Genomic DNA, 13,682 nt, shown 5'->3' with positions numbered 1-13,682 from the left:
CAAAAAAGAGATGAGGTTCAATTTACTTTGAAGAATGGTACTAGTTGGAATCTTTTTTAGCCATAAACTAAATAAATTACTCTCCCATTTTAAAAGAAATAAAGAATATGGGAATTAATTTACAAAATTAGGCAAATAACAAAATTCTTTTGGATAAGGCAGAAAGAGGCCTAGAATCTCAAGGGAAATTATGAAGAAAAAAATGCAAATAAAGGAGAAAACTATTATTTTTAGAATTCATATTATATTATAAAGGAGTAATCATCAAAATTATTTGGAATGGATTAAAAAAGAAAAAGAGAACAGGGAAAGAAAAAGCATAGATCTTGATTATGCACACACATTAAAAAATCAAGACAACAAACTTCTGCAGGAAAAATTTCAATTTCCCATTTCACAAGAACTGCTATTCAAAGCACTTTAGGTGTAGAAGGCTTCTAATACTATATGTTACAATAAACAAAAGCAAGTAACCAAAATTTAAAAGGTTCCCTTATTAAATAAAAAAAATTTAAGGTAATAGAAAAAGGTACCTTTCAGGGCCAAAATTAGAGGGAGAATTCATAACCCAACAACACATATAGGAGATCACAAAAGAAAAACAATTGTAAATTTCAATTACATAAAATTAAACTTTCATACAAACAAAAAACAATGGAACGAAACGAAAGTAAACTGTCAAGATGGGGGAGAGGGGAGAATTCTTTAAAAGAGTTCTGGTGGAGCCTCTTTATTCAAACTGCAGAAAATATGTCTACAAAGTAATTTTAATATTTCACTTATTTTTAAACAACATAGATTGGTATTAAATCTTAACTACAGTATTGGTTCACATACAGTTTATGCAGTGAATCAGCAATTATTTTTCTAGTAGCTCTAAGTGTCAAGATTAATTTTGTTATCCTTAGTAATAAAATGGTTTCAAATGACATCTTTAATCAGCAAGTAAGAATACTTTCCTCCAATTGAGACAAGCTGTCACAAAGGTCACCTAAATGTGACAGGATAGAAATTACATTTGTAACTTCAACTGAAATGTTAATTTCACTTTAAAATATTTTCTGAACTGTGTGTCCAGATTGTAAAGCAAAAGGATGTGCAAGGTTACAGTGCTATTCATTTTCTTATATGCTTCAATGTATATAAATTATGTTTGCATGCAAGTAATTTTCACTGAAAATTGTTTACTAAATATATAGACATGTATATATGAAATGTGTTTAGAAAAAGAAAAAAAATTGCAAATTTTGCATGACATTGCTCGGTGGTTTTCTGAAAATTAGCAAAAGCTAGCACTAGCACTTGATACATGTTAACTCATTTAGTCCCCACAACTATCTTGGAAAGAAAGTAGGCAATAAATGTTACCTAAAGTTTCTGGAATGTTTCTTCTCTCTCTAGGTACATCTGAGAGTCTAATAACTGTTCCTTCTTTCCGTTCAGTTTTGAAACGCTGTCGTCCAGATTCTTCATCATCTTCCTCCTCTTCATCAGATTCCTCTTTAATTTCCTTTTGGAGTTCCAGAGTTTCAATAGCTCCCTATATTACAAATGGAACATTAAAAAAACACAATATCACTTTACATTAATAAAAGTGAATGTTAAATTATGAAGGATTTAAGCTAGAAAATACTCCATTTTTAGCCCCATAAGTTAAACATGGAATTCAGTGTAGAAAAACAGTTTCTAAAACTTTTTTTTTTTTGGAGAGAAAGAGAGTCACCAAATAATTTGCTGTCATTAATTTGCAGTTACCAAAGGTTACACCTGGTTATACTTCCGAAAAACTGTTTCATGGTTCTCTAAAAAAAGTAGATACCAGAATCCAAAATATGTTCTTAATATTATCTTATATCATCCCTACTTAAGTCCTAAACCCCATTTTAAGAGACACAAAGAATAAAATTTAATCTCAACATTATTTTTAATGACATACTGTGGCAAGCTGGTAACCTGTGTCTCTCCCTTGACTAGAAGCATTCCCATAATTTTCCTGTTAAATGTTCATCCTAAAGTTCCATGACCTCTGTCACCACCTATCTCTAACTTAATTACCAGATTGTATTGACTGAGTGAAGACTTCACATGTATGTATGTGCATATACAAATCCAACAATGACGAAGGTAAAGGATGAAACTGAACCAAGGTTGTCAAAAGCTATGCCTGTGAAATTCAAGCGCTGGAGGGGTTCTCCCAAGGTACAAAGGCTTCAAACATGGATATCAATTCAAATGGCACTTTGCATGCTTTCTACCTATGTGTCCATGGGCAAGACATTAAACTCCCCCAAACCTCAAGTTCCTCATCTATAAAATGAGGAATTTGAATCATAGGGTTTTTGAGGTACCTTCCAGCTGTAGTGCCCTGATCTTATGGGGTTGGTAGTCAATTAATCAAGAAGCATTTATTAAATAGTTGCCATATGCTAGATACTGTGCTAGAAATTGGGAACACAAAGAAACAGTCATGGCTCCCAAAGAACTACTCTACTGCAGGATATAATATGCACACATAACCACATAAAAAAATATACAAAATAAATAAACGATAATTGGGGAGAAGAACTAACAACTGGTAAAGTGAAAGTAAGTCAGCAATGTTCTCATGGAAAAGTCAATCTTTGAGATAAATCTTAAAGGATGTCTGTGCTTCTAAAAGGTTTGAGTGAGGAAGGAGAAGATTCTAGGTAGGGATAAAAAAATGTAAAGGCACAGAAATTGGAAATGGAATATTATAGGAAGAAGACCTTGGGAGTAAGCTTGGCTGGAATACAAAAGATACACCCTAGGTCATTTAATGGCTAGAGGACAGAACCCAGAATCAAGAACAACTGAGTTCAAATCCCACCTCAAACCCTAATTCCACTCTGGACAAGTGACTTAATCTTGTCTGTCTCAGTTTCCTCATATGTAAAACAAGCTGAAGAAGGAAATGACAAACCACTCCAATAATTTTGCCCAAAAAAAAAAAGGGGGTCACAAAGAGTAGGACTCAACTGAAATGAATGGATAACAACAGCAACAACTCATTTGAGCTCACCAACAACCATGTGAGGTAGGAATTCTAAGTATTATTATTCCCATTTTACTGATGAGGAAATTGAATCTCAGAGAGATTTAGTAACTTACTCAGGATGACACTGTTAGATAGACTTAGTTAGATAGGACCTGAACAGAGGTAATCTGTAGGTTAATGCTAGCTAGAATATGCCAGAAAGTGTACTAGGTATGAGTTTACAAAGTGGGGACATGAAAAGAGAGACAGTTGTGTGTAAGGGGGGAGAGGAGGAGGGGAGGCAGCTAGATGGTACAGTGGATAGAGCACCAGCCCTGGATTCAGGAGGACCCGAGTTCAAATCTGGTCTCAGACACTTTGACACTTCCTAGCAATGTGACCCTAGGCAAGTCACTTAAACCCAATTGCTTCAGGAAAAAAAAAGTGTGTGTGTGTGTGTGTGTGTGTGTGTGTGTGTCTGTCTGTCTGTCTCTATGCACACACACACACAAACACATAAACATATGGAATGTGCAGAATGTGCAAAATTACATGGTAATTTTGTGAGGCAGGGTACTCAAGGAAAGACCTCTGATAGAAGGCAATGCCTAAGCTAAGTCTCAAAGGAAACAAAGAAGTCTAAGAAGCAGCAGTGAGAAAGGGAGAACATTATGGAATTGGGCCCAGACAGTGCAAAGGTTTGGAGATATCAATGTAATATACAAAAGCATTTAAGAAGCCAATATGATTAGGCCATTAAGTCCATGAAATAGAATAAGGCTGAAAAAATAGGAAGGTTGTGAAAGGTTTCAAAAAAAAAAAAAAAAAAAAAAAAAAAAAGGCAGTTTAGGGACAGGGAGCCACTCCATTTTATCAAGCAAGGGAGGAACACATTTTGGCAATGTGTGGTTAATTTAGAGAACAGACTACAGTGGGGAGGGACCTGAGGCAGAGAAAATAATGAGAAGGCCACTGCAATAACCCAGCTGATAGGAGTCTGTTGTACCAACCATGTAAATGGAAAGAAAGATGTAAAAGATGTTTCAAAGATGAAAACAGCAAATCACTGATGAAAAAGAACAGGGCATGGTCAAGGAGAGATCAGGACAATCTACCAGAATCTACAGTTCCAGGGCTACTAATTATACTCATGTCTTTAGGTATAATGGGAAGAGCTCACTGGATTTGAACTCAAGAGGACCTTGCTTTGCTTTACTACAAATTGCTATGACTACGGACAAGTCACTTAATTTTTCAGCACTTTAGTAAAAAGGAACTAAATTTGATGATTACTAAATTTATTATCTGTAGTCTCCAACCTGTTGGCTAGAAACTCTCAGGAGGGTTCTGTTTTTATTTTTCTATCCCTACTGCCTAAGACATAATAGGTGCTTAATAAAGACTTAATGAAATGAATGAATAATTTTGATGGATGTATGCTGTCTCTTAATGATTACTGCTTCCAATTAAAAATATTCTTCAACCAATTATTTAATAATCTACTTTACATTGTATTTTATAATAAAAAGGCCAGCCTAAAAAAGTTCAGGAAACTTCACTAAAAAACACCAAATCCCTAGAAAATGATATTTTTCCAGGTACAAGAACTCATGAAGATTATTACTTTTAGTACAGAATTTGTGACCAGGTCTGGGACAAAGATGCAGGGCAAACTTAGGAGGGGATCCATATACCTATGGGTTCAAGGGTGATGAGCAATCTCCAGAATCATAAAAGGAGTCTAACTAGAGAGGACCTAGGAGTACTTTTTTTGCTTTGATGACTTTAAACAGAGAAGAGAAACAGATCTGTAGGGGTAGGGGGAAAAAAGGATAGAGACAATTATTTAATAATTGAGGTAGGCAAGCAGAAGTTTACAATAAACTGAGTGGAAGGGTGGGAAGGAGTAGTAGTTGACACTTGAACCTTTCTCTCATATGAAATGACCAAAGGAAGAAAAAAAAACACACACACACACACACACACACACACACCCTAGGTACAGAAATATATGTCATTAAGAAGGACAACAGGGGAAAAAAGGAAGAAAAGGAGAGAAGAGGAAGGGGGGTAAATAACAAGGATAGATTAAAGTAAAGATTAGTCCCAAGCAAAATAATCTCTAAGGATGTGCAAAAAAAATTTATAATAATAATAAAATTACCCGCTCTTTTTGTGATAGCAAATAACTGGAAAATGGGAGGGCTACATATAAAGTGAGGATTGGCTGAATGGATTATACGATTAAATGTGATGTAATACTATTGTGGGGGTAAGGAATTATGGAGGGGGTGGTTTTAGAGAAACATAAAAAAGATTTGAACTGATATAGACTGAAGTAAGCAGAACCAGAAGAATAATTTATACAATTTATTATTAAGATAAACTTTGAAAGACTTAAAAATCTTAATCACTATAATGACCAATCACAATTCCAAACAACTTTTGATAGAATATCTTACTTAATAGAAATGAAGGACTCAAGAGTGCAAATTGAGGGTATTTTTTAATGGATATGGCCAAAATGAGAATTTCTGTTGCTTAACTAAACACACATACACACACACACACACACATACACACACACACAATTATATGTACAACATGGACTTTTTTTTTTCCTTTCACAATGGGAGTATATGGGGAGAGAGGAGGAAAAAGAAGAAACAAAAAGGAAGATTTTTGTTAATTGGAAAAAATTTAAGACAATAAAAACAACCATTTCTTGAATCACTCATAAAGACTTTCTCCAAGTCCAATCTCAAAAACTGACTTAAATGAGTTTCATAGTTCTGATTATATAGATTCAATTAATTACCAAATTATAAAAGATTTGAAAGTACAATCAATTTATAGTTTGCGCTTAGATTGAAATCATATTTCCTTCTACCAACAATTTCTCAGAAATATTTCTTAAATGAATCCAAATTTTATTCATTTAATTTAGTCTCTTCACATATTTCGTTCAATTACATTACCATGTATAACAAATACACATCTAAAACTGCCTTCTGCTTCACAAATTTTACTGCATGAACACCATACAATGCAATTAAGGAATTATCACTACTGGCTAAAATATTCACAAGAATAGCATTTCTATAATTTTGTTCAATTAGTTAGTAAAGCACAAATATTATGTGTATATTCATTTTAACAAAACATCTAGAAACTAATCAAACTATTTTCTCTATAAGCTGTTTTATAAAGACTGCAATTGATTCTATAGTCAATTTAAAATTCTCCCTCTTAGAAAAAATTCATTTTTCATAAAATGCAGGCATAAAAAGGATAGCTCAGACATACCATTAATAGAAATCAATTTTTTTTAAACTTTTTTCCCCTATCTTATGCTTTTTCCTGTATGAAAAGATCAACTTTCCAAACATAACCAAAAGCAGCTACAAACACTATCTATTGTAGCTAAAGAAAAGATAGGCAAATATATACTCTATATTAAATGGAAATTTTGTCACATTACACCTCAAATATTAATGCATTTAGTAAAAATATACTATTCATCTCAAAGAATCTGTTTTCCTCCTACCCTGAATAATGAAATTCATTCCCCCACCAAACAAAACAAACAAACAAAAAATCACTGTACACAAACCAAAGAAATTAATTTTAAGATTAAAACTTTCGAAAAGTTCAAATCCTTATTGGTCAAACTGCTAATTTAAAATAAGAGCAGGCAGGAAAAGTAACTGTGAAAAGAATACTGAATGTGAAGTCAGAAAAGTTTTGATTCTTAACTACAAATTTTAATAACTTCAACAAGACTCTGGCCAACACAAAGTAATCCTTTCTTTTCTTCCTTCCCTATAGTCCAAGTGGAAAGGGTAGTCTTCCTTCCTGCTAAACGAACTACTCACAAGATAGTCAATAAAGTGCTGGACCTAGAATATCCACCTTCAAGATTTGCCTCAGACACAAGCAGTGCTAAGTCATGTAACCTCTGCTGTATCAATAATAATAGTCACTACTCTCAGGGTTACTTTGAAGATAAAATAAACTTGTAAAGCACTTTTCAAACTTTAAAGTCTATAGAAATTTTATTTAGGGGTAACAAGGTGGCAGCAGATAAGAGTCTAGGTCTGGAGTTGAGGAAACCAGAATTCAAACATGGCTTCAAATAATTCATTGATTATGTGACCTTGGGCATGTGCCTTCAACTATCTGCCTCATTTATACAACAGAGGTAATAATAGCACCTACCTCCCAATGTTACTATGAATATGAAATTTAGTATTACTTGTAAAGGGCTCTGCAAATCTTAAAGTACTATATATCTTAGCTATTATTATTGTTGTTATTGTTATAACCTTTCCCTCTTGAGTCTTCCCCACGGTCTATGCACACAAACAGAACCTAAACTAATAAACCTGTCTTTGATGCTGCTATGTCTTCAGGCTACCTCCTATTCACCACAAAAACCATAAAGTCAATATGCAATACTGTCAATGGCTAATTATCCATTCTTTGTATTCGGTATGACCTATTGGTGGGCACTTAAGATCACTGTGAAGCAATATCTGGCAAGATTCTCCTCCATGTCCAGGGAGCACAGTGTCACAATCTCAGTAAACAGATGAGATGGCTACAGTGTCAGAGGCCTTACATGGGTGTCATGTTCCATACATGTGCAATCCATTTACACATGTTCCCATGGTAGTTGGTCACAGATTCTGGACTAGAACCCAGGGATCCATTGACTCCTGAGTCAGAAGCTGCCAACTATTTTTTAAGAACCAAGCTTCTTTAAACCTTAGTCACAAGAACATTAAAAGAAATAAAGTACCAGAGTAAATGTGAATGCCTAACTTTGCTCTAGCAAAAAAGCATTTAGACATTAACTGGTCTTTAGACAAGACTATATAAAATTTTGTTAAAAGTCCTCACTAAGACAAAAAAGAATTTGGTTCCAACTAAGTAGGGAAATATCCTGGGAAAGTTAAGAGATGGTGAACTAGAACTATATCTTGAAAAAGTAAAATAAACATTATGAAGAGAATATAATTTTTAAATCTCATTTCTAACGGAATATAAATTCCTTGCAGTATGGGAACTTTTTCATTTTGGCAGCTGTATCCCCAGAACCCAGCACAGTATATATAGCACATAGCACATGGAACTTATTAATACATGTTTACTGGTTTGATTTCTTAGAAAATTCACTGAAGGAGATGTTGAATAGCCAAGGTATTTTAAAAATATTTTAACTGTAAGTTCTAAATATGGTATTTGAAATTGTTTAGGTGATGACCCTAACAAGGTTAAGAAATGCTGCTTTAACCATGGAAGCTAAGTCTGAAAGAAAAGAGAACTCACCTAAATCTGACAAAATATTTTATTTTTCAAGTTTATGCAATCTGCAATACTAAAGTAAACAAATTATGTAAATTATCTTCTACACTTCAGAAAAATATTAAGAAGAGTATCAATGACTGGTAAAACTATTCAAAGAAACCATGGTCACTAGTTTAGGTAGAACATGAAAGATGAATTATCAGTGTTACATGACACACATTTGGGTTACATATACAAAGGTTCCTTAAAAGATGAGTCAACACTATACAAAGTCCAAAGTAAACCACCACCCCAAACTACAACCAAACACACACACACACACACACACACAAAAAAAAAAAAAACCATAAAATGCATTTTATGTTTCTATTCTGTTTCCCAAAGTACCTAGAATAATTGTAAATTCACTAATTCACTTTTAATAGATTAAGTATCTATTACATGCAAAAGCAGTTCTAAACATTAAAGAACTATGAATCATGGAAAAGTAGAATGAATTCCACTGTATTCTCTCATCTAGCAAACAGCCTTGCACACTATAAGCATTTAATGGTTGCTAAACTGTAATAGAATTGGCAATGCAGTTGGATGATCCACAACTGTAATCTTAACTGTATTAGATGAAAAGTACTTGAGATAGAAAATGAAGGACAGAAAGCACTGCTAGGGACAGTCAAAAAAAAGAGAAATACAATTAAGAAAATGGTAGAGCTGGGAAGCTGTCAAGGAGTAAGGGAAGGCTTCCAGAAAGGGGAACCATCTGAGCTCGGTTTATTAAAAGGTATATATCGAACTTTACTTGTAAGTAGTCTCCCACCTCTCTACTCAATGTTCATTACCTCTCTACTCAATGTTCATTTGAGCAATGGCTGCTCAAAATAAAAGGATGAAAATAAAGTACACAGTAAACCATCAACATTTTTCTGTGCTTGTCCTTTTCCAATCATAGACAAATACAAATATTATCTTTCTCTTAAGTTGATCATAATCTTTTTATAATTCTGTTCTTTACACCTTTCACTGAAAGGTTTATCAAAACCAGAGCATCATAAGAAAGCATCTAGCTCCGGTGTAGGGTTTGTGAATATAATGCCATAAAGGCTATGACATCCTGCTGTATTATAACACAACTTTTCCACTATATTATATATTGTAATGCAATACTACTCAAACTGCTGACACCAATAATTACCATAATGCCAACATTTCATTCCCATCTTATTTCAGGATAAATAGAAAATAAAAACACCATGCCTTCAAGGGCACTGGTGGTGGCCACTTAGTTCTAGAAAGTAAAGCCTTAATTTTTGTTGGTAGTTCATTGTCTCCAAGTGATGAAACACATTTTCCTTCTTTCAGTCCAAAGATGGGGAATTATGTATAAGGTATACTGCACATGCTTTCATACTTCCTTGTCTTGGCTAGTTCTGCTCAACTGTATTTCCTTGTTACAAGAAAAGGTTCAATTTGGGGGACTGGGTTAATCAGGTAGGGTTAATATGGATAAATGAAATGCGGTATGAAAAACAAAAGGCATCCATCTTAAATAAAAGCAAACTGTACACTAGAAGTATCATAGCATAATGGATAGGGCTAACCCTATAGTCAGAAAGACCTAGATTCAAGTGCTCCCTCTAACACAGAAGCTATATGATCACGCTGAGTAACTTAACCCCTTCAGTATTTCCAGATAATTCTTTAAAATTACAGGAGAGAAAGAAAAGAGAAAGACACAAATTCAGGCCCTACTTTGTGATATCTGAACTTAAAGGGGGGGTAGTCCAAATTCTTTGCAGAATAAATCACCTAAGATGTAGAAATGCAGAACATTTAATGCACCTGCCTGAATTAAACCACTAGTATCTATCTAAAAAGAAAGAGCCCAGTGACAAATGAATATGCTGAATATGCAATCAATGGACATTTTTGCTTGGCTTTGGTCAAAAAAGATTTTTGCCCTTAGTAAGCTAAATATAACAAGTTATCTATGATCCTATGATCATATGAGGTTACTAAATAATGTTGTGGCTTTTCTCCTCTATAAATAAAAAATTCCAGGGATACTGAAGAGGTTGGTAGCCATCTAGCCAACATTTCACACTATCTGCTTAGTATACTTTAAGAAGGCAGTGAACTTTTATGGCAAGTTTTAAAAGTTGAATAAAATACTTGGGCACTAAAAGTTAACTCAATTTTCAAAAGTTCAGCCATCAGAACTTATTTCTGGAAGGCTCCAAAGGCAAATAAGACTTTTTTTTTTTAATTGCTATTTGTGGGTTATTGTTTTTTTTTTTTTTTTCCAACTAATCCTAAATAGAGGATTTTACTCAAAATCTGAACAATGAGCAACTCTCTGACCTTCTTAAAAGATGAATAAAATACCTCTTCAGATTCAGGAGCGGCTTGGGTATCAGCCATCTCCTCTAATTCATCTTCAGCCACATAGTCTTGCTCTTGCATTCCTTGCGGCCCACCATAAGACTGCATGTATTCTTCATCCTAATAGCCATTAAAGAGAAAAGTTTTTCTCACGCATCTTTTTGGTTTTTTTAAAACATGTTATCATCATGAATCATGCTGTCATTCCAGTAAACTTTTCTGGGAATAATGTACCTAAAGCCAGGTTCAAACAATATAAAGACAACGTCAAATAGGTAGTAAATGAGAATTATATCATGCCATGCTGCCTAAATACTGAGTTTTGAAATAATGATATAGAGTACCCTGTTTAACAACTCATAGTTAACCATGTCCAAAGCTAAGGGAAAGAGTCAGTTCTTTATGTTCAAATGGAAACTGTGAGTACTATCAGACAGAAATGAATAAAACATTAAGACAATTAAAAGTCAACTTTCAATTGCCTGTATAAATATAATCCAAGTCTACAAATTCAATTCTGTTCAACAAGCATTCATTAAAAGCCTACTATGTGGTGCAAGGCTTTATTACTATTTTAGCCATTAGTTTCGATTCATGTTCTGCGGCGGCAAATCTTTTTGGTGTCCCTAGCCACTCTTCAGCGAAGAGTAAAATGACATAAAGGTAGATAACATGAGAAGAAAAGTAAGCAAGCTAAACTATATATTAACTAGACAATCAGTTCTTGAATAACTGAGAATTAGTTGTATCTTCTACCTGTCAGTCATAATCTAGTTCTTCAACATCAAAAATAAATGTGACTTATTATATACCAAAATTCCTCCTTATATATTCCAAGACTGCTTCACAGTTTTTCCCTTTCTAGAAAATACTAACCTGATCCAATTAATCACAATCCGTACCATTAGATATTATTCATAATAAGTGCTATTTCAGGACCTCTGAACAATGTAAAATTATATTTTTAGCCAAGACATAAAGGAATATAGTTCAATTACTTTGGTACTCCATAAATACAATAAAAATCTAATACTCTCTACATCTAAAATTTCATATAAAATTCACTTTTTCTGAAATGTCACACTAATATCAATAGAGGTCCTAAATAACATTTTACATGCAAAAGATCAGAAAACCTAATGACCATGCCCAGTTAATAATAAATTTAATTACTTAATTACCCCAACCTAGACCAAAAACCTAAATTAAAGTCACAATTTCACTGAATAATAAATTCACAAATTCAGTCTGATATCCAAATTTTTGCAAATTTTGATGGTCTTCCACGTCCATCTCGTCCTAAATATTTAGTGCCAAGCAATTCCTCCTGATTTTATGGCCAAATACCAGCACTTGGTAAATAGGCAAGTATCTAAAATGAATAATACTTCAGTAGCAGAACTAATGCTGCTTTTGCCATGCAGACCCTTATCATTTAATTTTTTCAAATCTATTATTAATTTTCTTCACTATTACAAGACAGAATTTTAAACATACCCTTATCCAACCAGGATATTTTCACTGTTAAGCAAAAACCTAACATATTTCACTAAGTTTTGTGTACTGCCTTAAAATCCCCACATTAAAAAAAAACAACAACAAAAACAACAACAACAACAAAAAAAAACCAGGGAATAGCAAGTATCAGAAAATCCATTTTTTTAAAATTACATCATCCATAAAATTAAAATTAAAATGTTAGGGGTGCTCTGAGGCTAGTGAAAGAATCGGCTAAACTGTTTAAAGCTTATTTTACATAGGAATTTATGATAATTTTATTGCCAAGACTAGAAATCTTAGACTAAAAGTCAATAAATTTAAATTCAATTTGAGAATCCTGTCTTTTCCTAAAGAGAATTATAGAATTTTAGAGGTGGAAATGGACCTTAAACATCACCTACAGGGGTTGTTAAGCTAGGACATATGGAAAGATTTTTGAGGAAAAAAGGAAGTCAGCGTATTTGTTTAGGAAAAAAAACTGCATTTTTATTTTCATTAATTGACATTTAACTTTCCCTTCAATTTTGAATGTAGGCAACAAACAATATTCTGAGAAGAGATCACCAGACTTAATCAGACTCCCTCCCCCCAAAAAAAAGATTATGGTTAAGAACAACTGGTCTAATATAATTCCCTCATTTTACAGACAAAGAAACTGAGTCAAACAGTCTCTAAATCAAAATAATTTAGCACATTTAAAAGATCTCAGAGTTGAAATCATAGCTCTCTTCCCTCTCCCCTTTAAGAAAACAATTAAAAAGGACATACTTTCGCTTTGCACACTCCTACCAGAGTTTCTAAACTTCAATCCAGGAGATATGACTATAGGGTCAGGAAAAAATTCAAGGCAACTTCCTTCCAATACTCAGGGAAGGGAAAAGATGTCTTGATGACAGCAGTGGAACTAGATAACCAATGAGGGAAGACGAATAAACCATATGGAAAGGTGACCAGTCAGAATAGTTTTGAAGCAAGGATTGGAGGGCCAAGAAGACAACCAATTACCACAAAATCAAAAAGAGCTCCAAATGCCCAGAAAATGCTACTACAGACACCATCATCCCTCTCGTCCCCAAACAGCAATTCTATTTCCTCTCCATCTGCCCATCATCCCTCATTCATTCACAACAATCTCTTAATCATTCCCTGAACCAACCAATTTCATCATCCCCACTACTAACTATTGTTTCATCATCTTTTCTCATTCACACAATTTCTTCCCTTCCTTAATGCAAACCTAGCTAAAATTTTGGAATTTCATCATTAAAACACCCACTGTTTAAAGAAAGACCTTAATATATGCAGATGTTCACATTAGGAGTCAAATATTAAACACAATTATTTAAAATATATAGGCTATGCCACCTTTATCTGACAAAATAACCCATAACTTATTTTAAAACTCAAGTTACACCTAAACAATTCCATTTCAATACTATCTTAAGATGGAAGATTGGACTAAATGACCACTGTTGCAGTATCTGAAATAGGTAAAATT

General features: G+C 33.6%; 1 protein-coding gene across 9 annotated transcripts in view; it reads right to left on the bottom strand.

Moving 5' to 3' along the window:
* The window catches only part of RBM33 (RNA binding motif protein 33), a 168,479-nt gene that overhangs the window by 118,238 nt on the left and 36,559 nt on the right, over positions 1 to 13,682 (bottom strand). For 8 of the 9 annotated variants that reach the window (XM_031939523.1, XM_031939520.1, XM_031939521.1 and 5 more), the window contains exons 6-7: positions 10,688 to 10,804; positions 1,369 to 1,540 (exon numbers count right to left, since the gene is read on the bottom strand). In XM_031939523.1, the coding sequence (XP_031795383.1) occupies positions 1,369 to 1,540; positions 10,688 to 10,804 (289 nt within the window). The remainder of the gene's footprint in view (positions 1 to 1,368; positions 1,541 to 10,687; positions 10,805 to 13,682) is intronic. The other variant, XM_031939524.1, reaches the window with a different exon arrangement.

The sequence above is a fragment of the Sarcophilus harrisii genome, chromosome 5 (assembly GCF_902635505.1).
Source record: "Sarcophilus harrisii chromosome 5, mSarHar1.11, whole genome shotgun sequence".
Lineage (NCBI taxonomy): Eukaryota > Metazoa > Chordata > Mammalia > Dasyuromorphia > Dasyuridae > Sarcophilus > Sarcophilus harrisii.
This window is presented reverse-complemented; position numbering and strand designations above follow the sequence as displayed.